This window comes from Tympanuchus pallidicinctus, unplaced genomic scaffold (assembly GCF_026119805.1).
Source record: "Tympanuchus pallidicinctus isolate F22 unplaced genomic scaffold, pur_lepc_1.0 scaffold12, whole genome shotgun sequence".
NCBI lineage: Eukaryota > Metazoa > Chordata > Aves > Galliformes > Phasianidae > Tympanuchus > Tympanuchus pallidicinctus.
In genome coordinates, this window is record NW_026294637.1 from 19,393,094 (window position 1) to 19,412,908 (window position 19,815).

The window sequence follows — 19,815 nt, forward strand, 5'->3', positions numbered from 1 at the left end:
TAATGAGTTAGCCCCTGCCATTTACAGAACTGTCATTTCCTGCCTAATTACTCAAATTTCTCCAGAACAGTTCCCTCTCACTAAGATCCTCATCAGTAACATTTGCGTCCAAGAACACCCCCTGAACTGCTGCCTGCAGAAGGCCAAAGCAATTTGTTCCTGGCCAGAAGAATACTGGCAGTGGAAGCTAAAATGCTGGATCCTAAACGCTGGGATTTGCAGGCATCAGAATCACCTTTGTCTGCAAGGCTGGAAGAACATGAGTAAAAGTCATTTATTTCACTGCTGCTGATCCAGCAGGTCCATTGGAGGGAGGCAGGCTGAAGAAAAGCATTTATCACTGTATAACGCAAAGTCAAATTCCATCTCCCCGCCTGGCAACTTGTTACTGGAAAGAAAAACTGGAAAGCATTTAGGATAGATCAGGGCAGCAAAATGGACCTGGCAAAAAGGGAGGTGGGTGTGCCAACAAAGCGCGGACACAACTCAGAGGGGGGTGGAGCAGCTGTCCTGCACAGGGAGCCTTTGGCCAGCCTGAACTGAAATGGGAGATAGACTGCAATGCAGAGCACTTCCTGCAAACAAACACTGCCCTCTCCTGCCCTCTCCTTGCTTGGCTCATTGCATCAGGTATCTGCTCCAAATCCCAAACGTGGACACTGCTATGCTGAGCCCAGTAGCTGGGTTAAACTAAACCTGCAGACAAAACAGAAGCACAAGGGAAGTCATCCTGGATGCCACTGATGCAGAACTTCAGCAGGACGCCTGCAAAAGGGAGCAGAGTGCTCCCACAGCACCCAGCCAGCTCCATCTCACCTGATACTGCTGATCTTGCACTGCAGTATGCACTTAGCTGAGGAAGGATGAGCATGCAGTCAGCACTGCCAGCCCCTCCCAGCAACAGGAAAATGACCAACTCTTAGAGTCAAAGGTGGTGCCTGTACTTCCAGTAGCATTAGGAAGGTGCCTGTTGAAGCTGGGGTTGGGTTGTGTCCCCTTTTTTCTCCTTGCAGGCACTGATGTGCAATGGATCAGATGACTTCTAAGTGCCTCCTTTTTGTAACTGCATTACCAGCCACTGCGAATCTTCAGAGATTAACATCACAGTTTGGTTCCAGCTAGCAGGGCAGGGATGCTCAGATCTGTTCTTGCACAAGACGCTCTTCTCCTGAGTGTCTGTCCATTAGTTTGCAATCGGACTGTGATGCCTTACTTTCATCCCAAGAAAAATTCAACACTATGGGTGTGACTAGCATGAATATAGCAATATTCCATTACGACATAAAACATGGTGCACGGGAAGCCAGGCAGCACCAGGAATCTGGATTGGGTTAACCATGTAGTGTCCCTGAATCCAAGCCAGTCCCAAGAGCTGAACAGCCCAAAGAGATGTGCTGCATTTCTCTGGCACAGACATTGGAAGGAAACGGTACCAAACTCAGCGCTTCAGCTTAGCAACACTGAGGAGAGCTCACACAAATCTGGGATCTCTTGTTTGTAACCTCAGCAGAGTTTTCTTCCCTGCTTTGGTTGCACCAGTGGCTGTGGACAACCACAACCACCCAGCTGTTTCCCCCATTATGCACAGCATAACTACTGCTTACTGCTGTCCACGTCCAGACCTTGTATCTGCTAAGTAACAGCCTTGCCATCAGATTGCATCTTTCTAAAATCCAATCCTGTCTTTCAGCACCCTGCACTGCTGTGCCACTTTACAGGAACCTGCAGGCATTTATGGACATGGATTAGATCCCCCTGAGACTCCCCTTCTCCAGTCTGAAGTCTCAGCTCTCTCACTCTCTTCATGTAGAAGAGATGCTCCAAGCCCTTCAGCACCTCCATGGCACTTTGTTGGACATTCTCATGTCTCTCTTGCCCGAGTTCAGGTACCTGGCTGTCAGGATAGAAAGCAGCCTCATAGTGACATCTGCTGGCTTCTTCAGCACTTGAGGGTGCATCCTATCAGGTTCCACAGACCTGTGTATGTCTGAGATCAATTAGGAATTCCCAGCACACTCATGCAGGCCTCCCTCTGCCTTTGCCTGCTTTCCTGTTCACTGGGATATCTGAGTCAAGAGGGGGATCCTTGAAAACACACCAGCTCTCCTCGACCTCTCATCTCTCCAGGGCTGACACAAAAAAACCCCAAAAAACAAAAAAATAGCTCTTGAAATCAGTGGCCTTCAAGATGGATATCTGGGCAAGGACTGACCTCATCTCAAGGAATCAATTAAAGTCTTGACAAGTGTGGTTCAAAGCTCCTTTGTTGACAGCAACTTGTTACCCACATGCATCTGCACAGGGATGTGGTGGAGTCACTGTCCCTGGAGGTGTTCAAGAGCTGTGAATATGCAGCATGAGGGACAGGGTTTAGTGGCTATGGTGGGGATGGAGTTGATAGTTGGACTAAATGATCTTAGAGGTCTTTTCCAAACTCAATGATTCTATAAAAATGGGAGGGATGTGACTGGGGAGGCCATTAGGTCAAACAGCTCCAGAGCAAGTGACTTGACTTCAAAATAAGGAGATCCAACACAGAAAGCAGACATTTGGACAGCACAGATTAAAAAATGGGAAGCCTTAGATCTCCATGTAATTTAGTTCAACTTATATCCTAAAACAGTCTTTCTCTCTGAGTACAGTCTGCCAAATGAAAATGCAAGATGAGGGATGGGAGAGAACGCCAGCACTACAAACTTAAAGAAAATGGATCAATGCTAGAAAACACCACTGTGATTACCTCTGACAAGCCTTACTGCAAGCCCACTCCACTTTTGTAGGCAGAACATGGCAAATGCAAAAAATGCCATTTCCTCAACCAAATATCTCCCTGGGCTCATTCCACAGGGCTTAAAACATACAGGAGCCAGGTGCCCTCCTACAGACACCCTTGCATCTCTGAGTTGGTCCCAAAGATGCCTAGGGTAGCCCTGCTGCAATTGGGGCAGATCAATTGCAACCCAGAGCCAGGATGTGCTGCCATGTCAGTACACACCACTGGAGGTCAGTGTGGGCCATCACCGCTGGGGAAAAGGACAAGGACGGCGGATCGATCCCACCTGCTCTCCTGGGTCCCTTTTCGGTCTGCCCCGAGTTTCTCCTGTGCCAGCCCTGCATGCAGAAGCAAGCCTCTGGGTCCCCCCTTCCCCACAAGCGCTGCCGTGGAGTGGATGTGCGCACACATGCACACAATTTTCATGCATGTTAAGGAGCTCACAAGGAGAAATGAAGAAATGATGCTTTGGCTTGGTGGCAGGTAGGATCGGACTCCCGACCTCTGCTGGACGCACCGCTCCACGCCAGTGACAATAAGGGATCTGAGGGCAGCACCACTCCACCAGCAACAAGGGCAGAAAGACCCAGTGACAGTCATGCTATCCTTCAGCAAAGGGACTACACAAAACGAGGAAGACTGTTAGCAAAAATGAGCAGCAAAAAGGGTTAAATCCTAAGAGATCCACCTAAGAGGCCACCAGAGCTCTTACAGGAAAGATTCACGGAAGCTGATATGGCTCAACACAGAACAAGTGCAGAGGATGTATTGTTTCATGGAGTTATTTCATAAGAGTGGGTTAAAACAGCATCATTCAAAAATCAGGTCTGCTTCCAAACACAGAAAACGGACAGGCTTTTCATCTCAATCAGATTAAATGCAATAATTCAATCAGGCAGGCCAGAAAGAAGCCTGAGAAATAACTGGTTAAAGGCTCTGAAACCGGTGCTAAATCCATTTCATAATGCTTTACAAGCCAGGCAGGCCACTGAGACATGGAGGGAGCATTTATAACGCACAGAGCACTTGCAGAAAGGCAGCCTTAAGAGTGGAGGGGATCCTTTTGCAGGTTCAGCCCTCAGGCTCACTATAATCCCCCTCCCTTTGCTGCTGCAGGGAGAACTGAGGGGAAGGGCCCAGCATCCCCCACAAAGGACTCACAGTGGGCTGGCGGAGCATGAGCTGTGCATCAGTGAGGAGGGCCGGGAGGTGCTGCAGCCTGGCGCAGACAGACAGCACGTTGGAGAACAGCCGGTGGAAGCGAAGCTCTGCCTGCACCCCACAGGGGAACGTCACTGTTTCGCTTGGAGGCTCTGCAAGGGAAGGCAGAGCAGGGTGAGAGGTGAGGGTCTCGCTGCCACCTCCCTGCCGGGTGGAGCCAGTCAGGGGCACGGGGTCCCTCTGCTCCCTCCTGCCTTGCCTGGCTGCTCCCCACACAGCTCACCGTGGCCGCATCCCCAGCGCTCTGTGGCTGCTCCTGTGGGGCAGATGGGGTCCGTCAGGGAACGGGCTTCCTTCAGAGTGTGCTTGATCTCCATCACCTGCTTCCCAGTGACCACGGGATCCCGGCCAAGGTCTGGAGGAGACATTTTAGAGGCACAAGTGTCACTCCAGGTTCCTTATTTACCATCTTGCCTTTCAGAGCCTACATCAACATACTGGTCCATGCTGCCAGGTCACTGAAACCTTGCATGGAGTACAGCCTGCATCTTCATTTCTGGAGAGGAAGAATGGGGTGCTGATCTTCCCTCTCTCCCTTGCTAGGATTTGGATTCTGCCAATATTTTTTCTCATCCCTGCTAGGGAAATACATTTCCAGCTCGGGTACAAACCACTCCTTTACCTTCTAATACATCCTCCAGCATGTGTGTAACTTTCTTCTCCTGCAAAATATGTTTCTTCAAATATTTCATGAAGATCCCAGAGCTGAACTGCCCATCCTGCAACTCATAGGCTTCTGCATCTTCGCTCCTGCAAGGGGAATGACTTGTCTTTACCTTTCTGAGATGGGAGGAAGTCCTGGGGGTGATTCAGGGCTTGCTGACTCTATTCAGGCTGTGCCAGCAGAGCGTGAATTAGCCTCTCATGCAATGGTGCAAAGTGCTTGATATTAGCTCAGAAGGTGAGAAGGGAATAGGATGGGAAAAAAGTAGAGAAAGGGGTCAGAGGAAGAGAGCACTGCCTCTTTTGCCAGCCTCAGTGGGCGACAGCAGCTGAACAGCCTATAGAACTAGAGTTGGAGCAGTAAGCTCATCTTCATCTCAGGAGGTTCCAGATGTCATGCTTGTGGCACACATACGTTGGGAATCAGGTTCAGGCCTGGGAAAGGAGATGACAGGACAGGAGCTGATGTCATCTTCACAAGTACCCTATAACTGATGAACAGCTGCCACTGGCAATATTAGGAGGAAGAAAAGAAGTGTCTGAATGGGAAATACTAGAGATAAAAGGGTGAGAGATGGAGGAAAAATGAAGGAAACATGAGAAAGGCATTCTGAAGCCTCTGAAAGTCTGCAAGAATGAAACTATGGAAATAGCCAGTATTTTTTCCTGTGTCATAGTGTGGGCACAGCAAAGCACACTTACGTGGCATAGCCATAAACAGTATTGCCCCAGGGCTCCAGCGGCTGTACCTGGGAGAGGGCACACTCTGGGTTGTACCTGTAAGAGGAGATGAAGATACCAGTCAGTACTGAGAGCATTTATCAGAGCATGCCTGCAGTGCAGAGCCAGTGCGCTCCATGAAATTCACCTCCTGTGGATGAAAGTAAGAACAGCCTTCATATAAAAAATAAACGCTCGCGTTGTAGGGCAGCAACAGACTAAAGCTAGGAATCCCAAGAACACAAAACCAGGGAGAAATGAGCAGTTAGGGCCACCTCTGACCTATTTGCATCAGTGGTCTGCTCTACGCAGCATATGAACCTGGAGCTGTGGGTGCAACCTTGCCTCCCCTCTCCTGAGGCTAATTTTTCACAAATTCAAGGGACTTGGAGGTGCGCACAGAAGCACAGCTTGTGGCTACAGTTTGTCTGCCTGTCCCAAAGCTCTGGGGTGCCCCACAGCTCTCTTTTAGCCCATGGACGTACCTTGTGCCCCAGGAAATCAAAGCTGACACATGGCCAGATGGGATCAGTATATGCAATTACATCTCAGAGATCAATATTGGTTTTGACACCCTTGTCTAAATCTAGCTCAGTGAGCACCTAGATGGTGACCTGTTATTTCCAAGGTTGGGTGTATCAGGAGTGACAGTCCTGGTTTCCACTAAAGCAGATGTCATGGTAACATTAATGACAAGCCTTGCCTAGGAGCAAATCCGACTCCGGACAGACCAGAGAACATGGGGACTGGTTGCCTCTGAGGTAGGAGACCTACACCAGTAATATGAATATGTTTCTGATCGCAAACAGAAAAGAGCACAGAGATGGTGTTACTCAGTGCTATTCAATTCTAGAATAGCTTGCTGGAACTGAAGTTGGCACACTAAGAAGAGCAGAAGGGATCACTGCATTGCCAGCACCCAGAAAGTTACCTACTACTGGTGCGACAGTCTGGAGAAGATGTTTAATGGCAGCATTAATCTGGCTTGTGTAAATTTTCTAAAGATCATGAGAAGAGAAAATGTTGGAAAGGAGACATGCATCTAAATATGAACAGTGCACAGAGAGATTTATCTGCCCCTTAGATGTTCCTAAATGAATGTAGAAATCTGGGATTCCAGGTCCAAGAAGAAATGAAAGCTCAGATCCCCAAATAAGCTGAGGTACTGTTGTCTGCACGCCAGAAACAGTGATCTGAGGCTGCACAGACCACCCTTTGCTGGTGCAAACCTTTTGTGATGGCACCAGTAAAGCCATCATGCATGCAGTGAAAATACTGGCCGCAGTCCCTGCCCTAGAAGAAGACAAAGTTCAGCAAGGCGTTTCCAGACCACGACCAAAGGCAGGGAGATGTCTGATATCAGAGAGCGTGGCAAAGCTCCAGTAAAGGTTCATTCATACTGCATTCAGACTGAATTAATGCAATTCAGTTCTCATCTACATCCCAGACAGAAGATGGTGTCCTTTTCCTGCCCTAAGCAGCACAACCAGAAGCCCTCATAAATCAGGAATTCCTGGAAGAGGCAATCGCATCCTCCCAAAATCAGCACATGAATTACTGGGTTACACGCGAGCTCCATGTCCCTGATTCCTCCTGTGCTGAAGCTGAACATCTGCTACCACTTGGCAAAGGAGCCAGGCCTTTCTCATCTCCTTGGTATTTCTGATGCCAACATATGGGGCGAAGAGATACTTGGTGTGAAATCCTCCTCAGCACACACTGCTCCTCCTGGTCCATGCACGGCTGGGCAAGCCATGGAAAAGCAACAGCCATCTGCAATTCACAACAGCAATTTAACAAAAAGGGCATTAGGAAAGGAGGCCCCAGGAGTCCTGTTTTACTGCGTGTTGTGAACACACACAACTATGAAATCCAAAGGCTTTGCTGAGCTGAAGCAGTGACTTCTTGAGAAAAACAAGCCCAAGCAGGGAGCTTCCACAGCCATCCGCTGTGTGCCCAGTGATAACACCTACTGCACCAAGTGCTGTGCTTGCTGTGGGAAAGGGGAGGGAAAAAGTGTGAGACTGGGGGAGGAAGAGAGAAGAACAGCCACATAACATCAGAGCAGTTCTCACATCACACCCTGCTCCCAAAGTGCAGTAAAATTCACTGAGCAGATAAATGGCCAGCAACATCAAGGAAGGAGGTATCAGCTCCAAACCATTTCATAGATTGTCGCTGTTCATGTTAGAATTCCCAGGGAGCCTCCATGTAGCAAAGCTGCCTCCCCATCACATTCTGCCCTGCTATTTTCAGGTGCAACATCTGACATCTGGACAAGTTCCTGGGCTAACCTCTGCCACCAGATCTGGCAGGAACCGTGCTGATGATTCAGCAGCTCTGCTCAGCAAGGGCTCTCAGCAGCCTTGGGACAGGGAACCAAAGCTCTCTCCTCCATGCAGCAGCAGTGAGCTGCACAGTGATGTTTTGCTACGAGGCATTTGGGGCAGGTATCAAAGGACAGCAAGCTCCATCACTGTTGACAGTTCAGAGCTGCAGAAGGCAGGGTAACTCTCAGTGCAACTTAGAATAGCTTGTAAGCTATTCAAAGCTAGTGTTCCCACCTCTGCAGCTAAAAGATACCAAAGAGTCTTTGATGGGCCTGACACTTCTTTCAAGGCAGCGGTATCAAAAGTTGTCCTTCCATTGCTCAGTGCAGAACCACAGAAAGAAGAGGGAAAATTTTCTTCCTTCAGCCTCCAGATTCTTCCTGTCCTGTAAGGAGGATAGGAAGCCCCTCTCACGAGCCCCAAATAAATGAAACAGTGACAACTTCTACTGGATAAGCCTAACTGCATCTACTGAAACTGGGCAACTAGTAATTTTCTGCAGCTCACAAGCTTGCAGGATGGAAATCTGCAGGTCAAGGGAGAATGATGGGCTTTCCAAACTGAGAGAGGAACAGCTGATCCTGCCCTCAGCAGCAGCCTTGGTCCCACTTCACAGTGTAACTTCAGAAGCCTTTAGGGAAGTAAAACCAAGTAGCATAACTTGAAATATTTTTCCTGTCGTGTTGCACTCTTCTCACTGGGATGGAAACAAAAACACAGACAACACTCCAGGCGACCTGCTCAAATAGCCTGCATTTGGCAGGCATTTTCATCACCCTTCTCCCTAGCACATCTCAGGCAAGATCTGATGCTTACAGCGCTGTATCTAACACGTGACCAACTGGGCTTCCCAGGACATCCTGCAAAACCTGACAGCCTTGCTGATTTCATGACACAGACGTATAACCTTTCACAGAGACCTTGCCAGTGCAACAGTGGATGTGCTCTTGAAAATCCAGAAGAACGTCTCACGTAGCTGTGCAGGAACCCATTGCTGAAGGGAGGATGAAGCTGGCAGCTGTTTCCCCAACCCCTTGAAATGCCATGCACTGCCTGTCCCAGTGAGGAAGAGGAAAGAGCACCCTACCATTTCCTGCAGGTGTCCAGCAGGATCAGGTTCAAGGCTGTCTGCTGCTGCTGCATCTTCTGAAGGATCCTCTGCACGCTGATGCAGTTCTCAGGGGCATACAGTTGTGGAGCATCAACAGGGACCATGTAGTTCCTCCCCAGGTGTTCATACCCGTGCCCGGCATAGTAGAATATAGCTGGGAACATGGAGAAGAGAAGATGAGTCATGATGCAAGCTTGCAGGTCTGCAGCCAGCTCTCCATAGCCATCTCCCACCTCCTGCCATGTAGGGGTACTGGCTTGGGACACTTACACTAGGAGCCCTTCCAGGCAGACAAGTTGAGCTACCCTGACCTCAAAGACCTGACTTTCTTCAAATCCATGCCCTTCAGTGGAGCAGCCCTGAGAGGCTCTCTTGTATATGTGGTTTCCAGCAGCTCTTTAAGAGACACCAAAGTCACCAAGGTTTATACATTCGCTAACCCGTAATCATTTGTTCAACAACATCCAGGCTTGGCATCTGCCAGGCTGAATATCACCTTTGAACAAGTATTTGGCAAAAAAAAAAAGATCTCTTTGCAAGAACGTGACAATAGACAAAGCATTTCACTCTGACCAACAATACTTTAATAACCTTTTAAAGAAGAAGCTTCTCAGCTACCTAGCTCAGGACAGACTCACAGAGGCTCAGATGATGGGAAATACTCTTTGGATTTCAAAGGTCTGCTAGTATTTATACATCTATGAGACAGTGAAAAATGAGACTGAGAAAAACAGAGAGAGATGAGAGATGTCCAGAACATGTGGACCATGTGCTTCAAAACCTCCAAACAGATACCAGCCCTGTAAGGGGGGAGAAGAGACAGATTCATCCAGGTGTCGGTGGCAAGTCCAACGTCAATTTGGTTTAGGAGCACAAGAAACTTAACAGTGGTTTCTAACTTTACAAGAGACAGCAACATGGGAACATCCATGCTGGAAAGCCAGCACAGACGAGCACGGCAAAGCTAGTGCTTCTCCAACCCTATACACGTGTTCAGTGAAGGGCTCTCCTTCCACACAAGAATCCCTAGGTGGGCTGTAGCTTTCCAAAAACAAGCTGTGAGTTGGTTTCCCAGCACTGACAGAACTGCTTGGGGAATGCTGCTGAAAGACAACTTGAGGAACTGAAATCTGTTAAAAATAGCTTTGTGAGGTGATGCAAGCAGTTGCACTACTGCAATTAAGGTATAGAGAAGAATGAGAGGTCAGAAATGAGAACAAAAGGCTATAAGGCAAAAGTAGAAGAAATTCTTAAGTCAGATTCCCTGCCAAAGCCCATGCTTCACTAAATAATCTCTCCTTTATTTTCTTCACTCTTCCTGGCCCTTCAGTTTGCAAGAAACTCACTTTGATCTCTGCTGCTGGAAGGGATGCAGTGAATGGGACAGGATCTGAAGGACTGAAAGCATGACCTCATCCCATGGAGTGAAACCATGACCTCATAGTAAATGAGGCCTAAAGTCATCTTCAGTTTCCGTTCTCAGGGGACAATGGAAAGTTACTCAAATGGCTGTTTTCACGGGTGCCCACGACGTTTGGGTTCCTCTTCTTAGGGATCAACAGCCAGAAACAGAGGGCTCAGATTTGCACAAGTTTAAAACTTTCATAACTAGCAAATCAAAGCCACAAAAGCTCTGAAAATATAAGAGTATAACATGGGAAGAATTGTGGAAAAATCAGATAAGCTCTTTCAAGTTTGGACCCTAAAGTAGTCAAGCATTTCTGGCTTTTGTCTCTCTGACACCATTTCTGTACTTCTAATGGAGTTGATGACATCCTATGCCTAACAACATCACTGACACTTGGAAAGAACTGAAGTGTGACAGCAAAACCCACAGAGAATCATAAAGTTATCAAATCTCCTAACTTTGGAGGCCTTGCTTTGCACCTTTGAATGCTCCCTGCGCTATTTAAGCCCAGTGACTGGAGTTCAAACAGAAAGACAGGAACTTCACAAGAGCTGAACAACTTCACTGCAAATCTCTTCTGGACCGAATTGCTCTTCCTGAACAGGAATGTCAACATTTTGCCCAGAGGGGAAAAGGCATTTTGGTTTTTTTTTTCCGAGTTACATTTCAACACTCTGCCCACATCTTATGAGTCAAAAACTGCTGATCAGAGACAAGCTTCCGAGTACCAAATTAAAAAGGGGAAGCTCCAGGCACTGCTTATAACACAGGAAATGTCAACATGCAGCTTAATTAACCCATGACAGCATGTTCCTCCTATTTCCCTTGTAAGCTTTTGCTTTTGTTGCATTTCCGACATTTTTGACTCGGGACTTTTTAGGACACTTGAAATAACAGCTGGGGAGATTTCTTGTTTGTCTGAGGGCTGTATAATTAGATTGTTCAGAGGATGTTTGGGTCCTTCAAAATGCACTGTACCTTTTGTAAGAAGAGAGCTGGAGAAAAAACAGATGAGCCACTGCAGTGAATCACAGAAGCCCTTGGATCACCTCAAACATCCAGGCACGCAATACCATTCTGCCTGAAATTAAACCTTGTTTTTTTTGCTCTGGGCTTGAGTAACCTGTGATGAGGTTGAATAAGAAAAAGCACGAAGTCCTGCACTCAGACAGGTTAACACCAGGCAACATTTTGTCTGGGGTTTAGCTCTGGTTGAACAGTGATGCTAGAGGTAAGGAAAACACAGCAGCAACCCCCTAAAGATGAACCAACACCTGGTAACAGAGCTACCTTAAGAGGCACCTTAGGGACTGGCAGAGGAAGGGAAGTTGTCAGCACCACCATTGACCTTAAGGAGACCCCACTTATGTCCTACGTCCAGTTTTAGGGACTTCAGTTCAAGAAGCAAGAAAAAGGCCAGTAGAAACTATTCAGTTATTGGGCTCCAGGGCCTGGAAGAAGGGGCTGGGCTAGGCAGGTGAAGGGGGACGGGGTCTAATAACAGCCTACAGCTGCTGGAAGGGCAATTAGGCAATTAATGAGACAACAAAGCCCAACTCTCTTCATCAGCAAAGGCCATAAAACATGGGGCAACATGCTGCTGTCTCACCATCATCTGTGTGAGCTATGTCAAAACTGTCTCTCTCAGTCAGCTTTAGGTGTTTATCCAGGAGCTACTGCCTTGAAAAAGAGTGATATACAGTGTTTAGAAGGAGTTGCTGGCTTCCTCTAAACATGTATTTCTAATAAAAAGACAAGTTAATTTCAAGGATGTGTGCTTCACCTATTTCTTTCAATCTTATGCAAAGAAAACAAGTGAAAAAATGCAAGAAGATGGATCAGTGAGAGGCAGCATCATTCAGAAGACCTGGGGCAATCAGTAGGCAGACAGACCCAACACTCCACCCTAAGTCTGGATGCCACCCAATTACAGCAAACATCTTCCACTTGATCACAGTGTGGGAACTGGCCTATGCCAAGGTTCACTGCCTCCGAATAACAGACTGCTCAGCTTAGAAAGCTGTAAAGAAAACCACTATTTGAGGCAGGCTATGCCAAGCAAACACTTGAGGCTTATCAGGGTTCAGTAGCTCAGCTGTTTATGTTTTCCTTGCCAGTGCACATAATCAATTTTGCCAGGAAGGATCAATGGCCACAAAAGCAGAAAAGTACTGGAAGTTTAAATAAGGCATGACAGCATGAATGGTTTCCCATTTCCCAATCTTTTTCCTCTCCACTGCTTATGAAAACAGGGGAATTACCATGGAAAAAAACCCCATTTGGTCTTCAGACACTACACATACAAGGCAGGAGCGGCAGTGCCTTACACAGACGTGGAAAAAGCACAGCATCTCCCCAGGGAATACTCTGGCTCAGGAGAGGAGACAAAACCTGAGACACAAGGGGATTTCAGAGAGCAACCAGAAAAGGAATCTGCAAGTGAAGTCACAGGACTACGCTGCTGTCAGATGACATAGGGCTGGAGCAGCAACCTCTGCCTGCTGCCTTTCTCTGCCAACTCAGCCTCCCTGGGTGAGTCAGTGCCTCTGGGAATGAAGGAGCTTTGCAGTGTTTCACTCGGGGCCTCATCTCTATCCATTACACAACTCCTAACCTCACAGCAAGCACTGAAATTGGCCCTGTGCTGACTTTTGCTGCTTCAATCCCTTGGTACACCAGTGAGCTGAGAGGGTGCTGAAGATAAGCACTGCTCAAAGCAGGTTGTGCCTCATGCTGATGTTTCAAAGCATAAAAAAAAGCCTACCAAAACCCAGCAAACATCTGCCAGGTGTTTTTGGAGTATCCATCATGCTGGACGAATCTCAGAAATCCCAAAGAAGCTACTTTCATCACAAAAATCTGAACACCTGCTTTAAGACCCACAAGATCGGTTTTGTGTTTACGGAACACTTCCCCAGGAAGTTAAACCACAAAAGCCACCTGTCTGCAGCTGGGAATATGTGCTTCTGCAAAAAGCCTGTCATCAGGACTGAGAAATAAGGAAATTTTGGCCAACTGCAGCCAATTAGAGATCAAAAGGAGCTTCTGGCCCGACAAAGGAGTGTGTGGGGCAATCCACAACCAACCTCCTAAATTCTGTCATCTAAGAAAAAATGTAAACACCCTCTCCCACTCACCATCAGAAGCACTGGCTTCCCAAAACCCAAGCACAAAACCATGCTAATCGAGTCAGAGGTTAGCCACATGATGGAGAAAAACCTATTTTGCCTGCATGTAACCTGGCCCAAATTGAATGGTGTTTACCTGGGATTTCTGCCAAGCCTGGCACCACTGCAGACTGTGCTGCAGGGATACCCTAACCCACATGAAGAAAAGTGGGTTAGCAGAGCCCCTAATTTATTTATTATTGTTATTTTAATACAATAGCTGTTAGGGAAATTGCCAAATCTCTGCTCCTCCCTTTCTCTGACTGCTGCCACCTGTATGTAAACTGCTGCCTTACCATAGACTCCTTTCTCCAGGAGCTGTAGGAACCGACTGACTGCTGCCACCATCTCAGCCTTGTTTAGATCCAGGAGAGAGACAACTTGGAAGCCCAGCTGCTTCAGAAGAAGACTCAGCTCAAACACATCCGTGACGGGAGCCATCAGGTTTGGATGATGCTGGTAATGGTTGTTGCCCACTAAAAGGGCTAGCTTGCCTGTAGCTAACAGAAACAAGTGACAAAGTTGTAAGTGCTCAGCAGGTAGCAAGGTCTAACTTCCTTTGGTTGGCACGAGGACAGGGGAAATCCTTTCTCACTTTTAGGAAGGAAGGTTAGACATGTCACAAGCCTGCAGTGCCCTCCAGAAAGCCCTCAGCTTTTTCAACATTTGAATAAAACACACAAGGCATCGTTCTGAAAGAAAAACCTGGAAAGTTTCCACCTGGGAAGCAAAACTCCAGGAGCAGCAGAGGATCAGTGCTACTGAGGATTTCTGGCACAGGTCCTTTCATGTCTGTCTCGCATACTGGTGGTGCCTGGGAGGGGAAAGCTCTGAGCTATCTTCAGAAGTAACTTTCCCCAAGGGAGAAAGGAAAGAAACTCCATCTCCTGCTTTCATTTTAACCCCCAGATATCCCTGCGGGAAAATCAGATTCATGGGTTTCAGTAGCTGTGGGAGCAAGGAGCTTTGCTCTAGTCCAAGGAGGTATTTCAAAGAAGGAAAAGGTGCTGTGCAAAGCAGATTTCATTGACATTTGGCAGGCGTGGAGGCCAAGGTTGGGTTACTCATTAGGAATAACCTTTCTCCACATGGTGAGACAGACAAGGTCTTGGCAGAGGACAAGACTCATCCTGTGCCCTACAGATCCGATCCAGAAAGCAAAGAGCCTGTGGCAGCAGCATTGTCATAAAAGCTTGAAATGGCCTGGGCAGGAAAAACACATCAACACCTTCCCCTCCTATCTATTCTGGAGCTTGACTTTTAATTAAGGGAATAATTTCTCAAGAAAAGATAGTACTCACCAAATAACTTCCCAGAGTGACAGGTATCTGGAAAAGAAAGAGGGGAAGATAAGTCTGTGCCCAGCATGCAGCATCCCTGCGCCAGCTCCCATGGCAGGTCTGGAACCTGTTTCCATGGCCTCTGGCAATGCAAAGCTGGATCACACAGTGCATCTGCATCCCTGCTGCAACTGCAGAAGTAAAACAGGCTGCTCCTCAAGCACGTTTTTTGCCACTTCCTTGTTAACCCCACAGTCTGCTCATTTGAGGAGTCTGTTTGCGTGGGATTTATCTGAAATCCCATTTTGGCAGCAAAGGGGAACAGCAAGTGGTTGGGGATGAAGGTCAGGGCATGCTGGAGTGACTGTGTGCAAGCAGCTGGGAAACAGAGCTGGGAGAAACTCAGTCAACATAAGCTTCAAAATAGAGAGCTACTCCCTTGAGCAGGAAGGAAGCCAACTGTTTGCTCTTGGTGGTGATAATATTCCCAGCACCTACAACACCCTAGTTTGCTTTCTTCTCAATTCCAGCTCAGGAAGGCCACCTCAAACATGGAGTTCACATCCGTGAAGTCCATTAGCTGCCCTGCTGAAGAGCAGCAGGGCATCCATGCAGGAATCCCACCCCTGAGCATTCCCAGCATGAAGCCCCTGAAAATCATCATTACCACGACAGATATAGATTTTCCTACTATAAAAACCAATCCAGCCCAGTGAAAAGCCTGAAACTCTACAGGCTTCATATGAGAAAAAGAGTAAGGACATATTTTAATTGTGTAAATCTTACAGGTCTGGAAGACCTTTAGCGTCTGAATACACAGTAATGACTGTACTGCTAATTAAAGAATCATAGAATTATGGTTGAAATAAGAAATTAGAAATAAGGTTGGAAAAGACAATCAACACCACGGCCACTAAACCAAGTCCCTCAATGCCACATCTCCACAGTTCCTGAACACCTCCAGGGATGGTGACTCCACCACTTCCCTGGGCAGCATGTTCAGAGAAGAAATATTTCCCAATACCCAACGTGAGCCTTCCCTGCTGTAATTTAATGCTATTACCTATCATCCTATCGCTGCTACCCAGGAAAAGAGGCTGATCCCCACCTTGCCACAACCTCCTCTCAGGCTGTTGTAGGGAGTGATAAGGTCTCCCCTGAGCCTCCTCCTCTCCAGACACCTGTTCCACTGTCCTCCTCTGGACACGCTTCAGGACCTCGATGTCTTTCTGGCAGTAAGGTGCCCAAATATGAACACTGGAGATGCAGCCTCATCAGTGCCAAATGCAGAGGGACAATCACCTCCTTGTTCCTTGGGCTGTGCTATTTCTGATACAAGCCAAGACGCCATTTGCCTTCTTGCCCACCTGGGCACTCCACTGGCACATGTTCACATGGCTCTTGACTAACACCCCCAGATCCTTTTTCTCTGCACAGCTTGCCAGCCACTCTGCCCCAAGCCTGTAGCAATGCACGGGCTTGTGACCAAAATGCAGGATCTGGTATGTGGTCTTGTTAAATTTCATCCCATTGGCCTCAGACCCTCAATGCAGTTTGTCCAGATCCCTCTGTAGGGCCTTCCTGCCCTCACACCCATCGACACTTTCTCCCAATTTGGATGACCACACTTGCATTCAGTCCCAAACATGCTGAGTGACCACGTTCAATATGATCTGCTCCATGACCTCCCCCAGACTGAGGTTAGGCTGATAGGCCTACAATTTCCCAAATCCTCTTTCCAACCCATTTAGTAGATGGGAGTCACACTGGCAGTATCCTGTCTCCTGGGAGCTCCCCCGTTGACCAGGATTGCTGAGAGACAGTCCAAAGCAGCTTTATAAGCACTTCCAACAGCTCCTTCAGCACCCTCAGGTGGATCCCATCCAGCCCCATTCCTGACAATCTAGGTGCTGCAGCTCCAGGAATGCCTGGAAAGCCACCAGAACAAACCTGTTTGTGCTTTTCCTGCCTCTGACAGAGCTGCTTGTCTCATTTTAAAGCTATCCAGCCATAACATTTGGAAACCAACCCAGTCTGTTCATGCTGTCTGTTACTCCCAGGCACTGCTTTGCAAGTTGCAATGAGGCAAGGAGAGTACACAGGACTCTCAGATTATAGAGATCCAATTTGCACCCTGGAGAGATTTTAATGCCAGTGAAAAACATTAGATGAAAAGCTTATGGCATAGAAAATTCTCTAGGTGGAGTAAAGAGTCCACAAAGCTACACTTGTCTCACAGCACTGCAAAGGCACGCAGCCAAAGTAGCTGTCACATCAGAGGCAGAGCATGCCCAAGGCTCCCGGGATCCATCTTCTCCCCAGGATCCATCAGGTTGCACAGCACACTCAGCATCAGCCCTGGGCTGCCAGCCCGATGGACCTGAACCTCCCAAAATAAACACCATCCTCTCCAGCACGATACATCTGAGCATCTGACCACATCACTTCAACTCGGTGAGGCTGTAAATTCACCTTAATGAAGGACCCTGCTACATCTTGTTGGGGAACCTATTAAATCAGTAACTTGACAGGGCAAGAAAGGCTGCAATGAGCACCTGAGAGCACAGCCTAATGCAGCAGGTTTCCTACAGACTGCAGGACACAGTAGCACTCCAAGCTGCACCACAGTCTGGTGGGCAGACTGCTGGGTTTTTTTTTCCTTTTGCAGATGCCGCTTCCCTCACTATTTTTGAACTCTGTTATCAAGGAATCACATTTATCATGGTGCTGCCTGATGCCTGTGTCCCCAGCTCAGGGGTACACGTGCAGCTCTGCTGAGATCATCCAGTATATCCAGGGTGTGAATTAGTGCTCTGAAAGCTGTTCCCACGACAGCTGCTGCAGGACTGCCAGGACACTCCTACATCTCTTAGAGCTCTGCTCCACTCTCACATTCGGCTCCCTGCAGAAGCAGTCCTTAAAAGCAATGGCTTTCTTTTTTTCTTGTTACTAAGTCTGTTCAAGCTGGGGAGGGCTATGCGTTCTAGCTCTTCCAATCCCACAACCCTGAGCCCAGTTTCCCCTTCACAAACTGAGCCCTAGGATAACATCTCAGCACTTCATCTACCAGCTTGGTATCTCCATGCAAGTTCACTAAAATTGTCTAATTCTCTTTCACACCAGAAGACGATTTGCTGCAAAGCAAACGTGGTTTAGGTCTGCTCACCTATGTGAATGTCCACTGCGTTGGTCCAGTGCTCTCCATGGCTGTTGGAAGCACAGCAGAGATACGTGCCAGAGTCGCTGACTTTGGTGTGGCTGATCTAGACAGATCAAAAGTTAAATTACATTATTTATGGTGACAGTCTTCTTCTAAAGAGCAAAAGTGCTCTGCCCAAATGCTCTCCTTTCTTTATCCACCAGCCCTGAAACTGTGTCACAGCCATACTCTGCCCTAGAAGCTACACAAGCAGGACAGCACGTGGCCAACACCAGAAGGTTCCCAATTTTCCTCCTGGATGACATTTTCTAGATTTCTATCATGTAGTATGTTTCCCACCTGTATCCAACCCTCCTGAAGGAGCTTAAGAACCCCAGCAGTGCTGGCTTGCAAAAACTTCTGTGGTTCTCCAGCCCAGACTCCTACTCAGAGAGGAACTAAAGCCACAACTGTGTCAAGTCAGCTGCAGCTGTCAAGACAAGTCTTGAAAATCTCTGATAACAGAGATCTCACTGCCTCTCTGGGTACGTACTCCACAGCTGCACCATCCACCCGCAAAGGAAGAACCTTTTCCTAGTCATCAGGCTGGGAAAAGAGCTGTTTGAGACCATGGTCCCTCATAACACCATCTGAGAAGAGCTTGGCTCTCTTGCCCTTATTGCCCTTCAAGTGATATCCCAGGAAGAAATCTGCCTTTCTTGCAACAAGAAGACAGTGCTGACTTGCACTCAGCCAATGAACCACCATAAAATCAGACCTTTTGCTGACTCCATGACTCTCTCCTGCTGTGAATAACTGCTTTTCCTTCTAGCTTTCCTGCAGGCACACACCATTCCCACAGCTTCATCACTCCACAACACCTTGCACATTTATACAATAGTTCTTCTTGTGCTGCTACAAGAAGGTATGAGAGGCCTGCTGAGAGCCCTTAATGCTGGCACGTCTGTGAATCTCTTATTTCCTAGAGAAACATCCACAGCTTTTAAAGAAGCCCATAAAATGTATTCCCTCTTCAACCCCAGTTCTTCAGTCAGGGCTATCAAAGCAACAGGGGGGATCTGTGCAGTGCAGGGAAATGTCTGAGCACAATGCTCTTCCTCCAGGGCTGAAGAGAGGGGAAGACAGGCAAGGAGAGACAGCTTTCTGCTGGCATTCACCTGATCATGCAGATCAAAGCATTCCTGAGCCTCTGCACACAGATAAGAGCTAGACTGAAGGACTGTGTCATCCTCACATTGAGGATGACAACAGCATAAAATTTTCAGCAGTCTGTCCGAGGCTTCTGAAGCTCTCCCATGCACATCATCCCATTGGGCTTCTCTCATCACCCACCTCAGTAGCCAAAGTTTCTGAACCATCCCGAGGTAATGTTACCCAGAGTTTTTTTTTCTTCTGGTGTTCCAGCAGGTTCCCGTTTCGGTACCACTGGTAGCTGGGGGCTGGGACCCCAACGGCAGCACACTGCAGCTGTAGTGGTTTCCCAACTTCCACCTTCTGCTCAGTAGGGTTGAGGATGATGACTGGTTCTCCTTGCCAGAGCTGAGGGAGCAGTTCTGTGAAGCAGAGGCAAGGAATTAGTACTCCCTTTGTGAGGACAGAAAACAATATTTGTTTTTTTTCTGTGCAGTCCATGTGCTTTGACAGAGAAGTAAACTTTTTCCACCCGCACCAGGAGATGCCATTCCACAGGATGGCTGTGCTCACAGTGTCACCAATACATCTTTCTGCCCCAGGAGCAGAGAATCCTTGAGAGCAATACATGACAGCATATGACACAACAAAGCACTGCCTCTTGCTTCCCGGTCCCAAAGGTGCCTCGACTCCTGTCGATGCTCACTCTTTCCTGCTAAGGGTGCAGCCAACATGCTGAGGTCAGGCACACCCTAAGTTACTTTGCCCAGCTTTGAAATAGCCAGACTGCCTCATCCAGTCCCTCTGCCCTATGCAAACACCTAGCAGCAAACACCCAGTATAACTTCCCT

The 19,815-nt window shown here is 47.8% G+C and overlaps 1 protein-coding gene across 6 annotated transcripts in view; it reads right to left on the minus strand.

Annotated features, from left to right (window-relative positions):
- LOC128075639 (mucosa-associated lymphoid tissue lymphoma translocation protein 1-like) overlaps window positions 1-19,815 on the minus strand; it is a 102,639-nt gene that overhangs the window by 4,950 nt on the left and 77,874 nt on the right. For 5 of the 6 annotated variants that reach the window (XR_008203939.1, XM_052672607.1, XM_052672602.1 and 2 more), the window contains 9 exons: window positions 19,166-19,386; window positions 17,840-17,936; window positions 14,695-14,721; window positions 13,690-13,893; window positions 8,795-8,972; window positions 5,360-5,434; window positions 4,617-4,744; window positions 4,218-4,349; window positions 3,935-4,086 (listed from right to left, as the gene is read on the minus strand). Coding sequence is in view for 5 of the 6 variants with exons in the window: in XM_052672607.1 (XP_052528567.1) it covers window positions 3,935-4,086; window positions 4,218-4,349; window positions 4,617-4,744; window positions 5,360-5,434; window positions 8,795-8,972; window positions 13,690-13,893; window positions 14,695-14,721; window positions 17,840-17,936; window positions 19,166-19,386 (1,214 nt within the window). In the remaining variant the exon portion in view is untranslated. The remainder of the gene's footprint in view (window positions 1-3,934; window positions 4,087-4,217; window positions 4,350-4,616; window positions 4,745-5,359; window positions 5,435-8,794; window positions 8,973-13,689; window positions 13,894-14,694; window positions 14,722-17,839; window positions 17,937-19,165; window positions 19,387-19,815) is intronic. The other variant, XM_052672604.1, reaches the window with a different exon arrangement.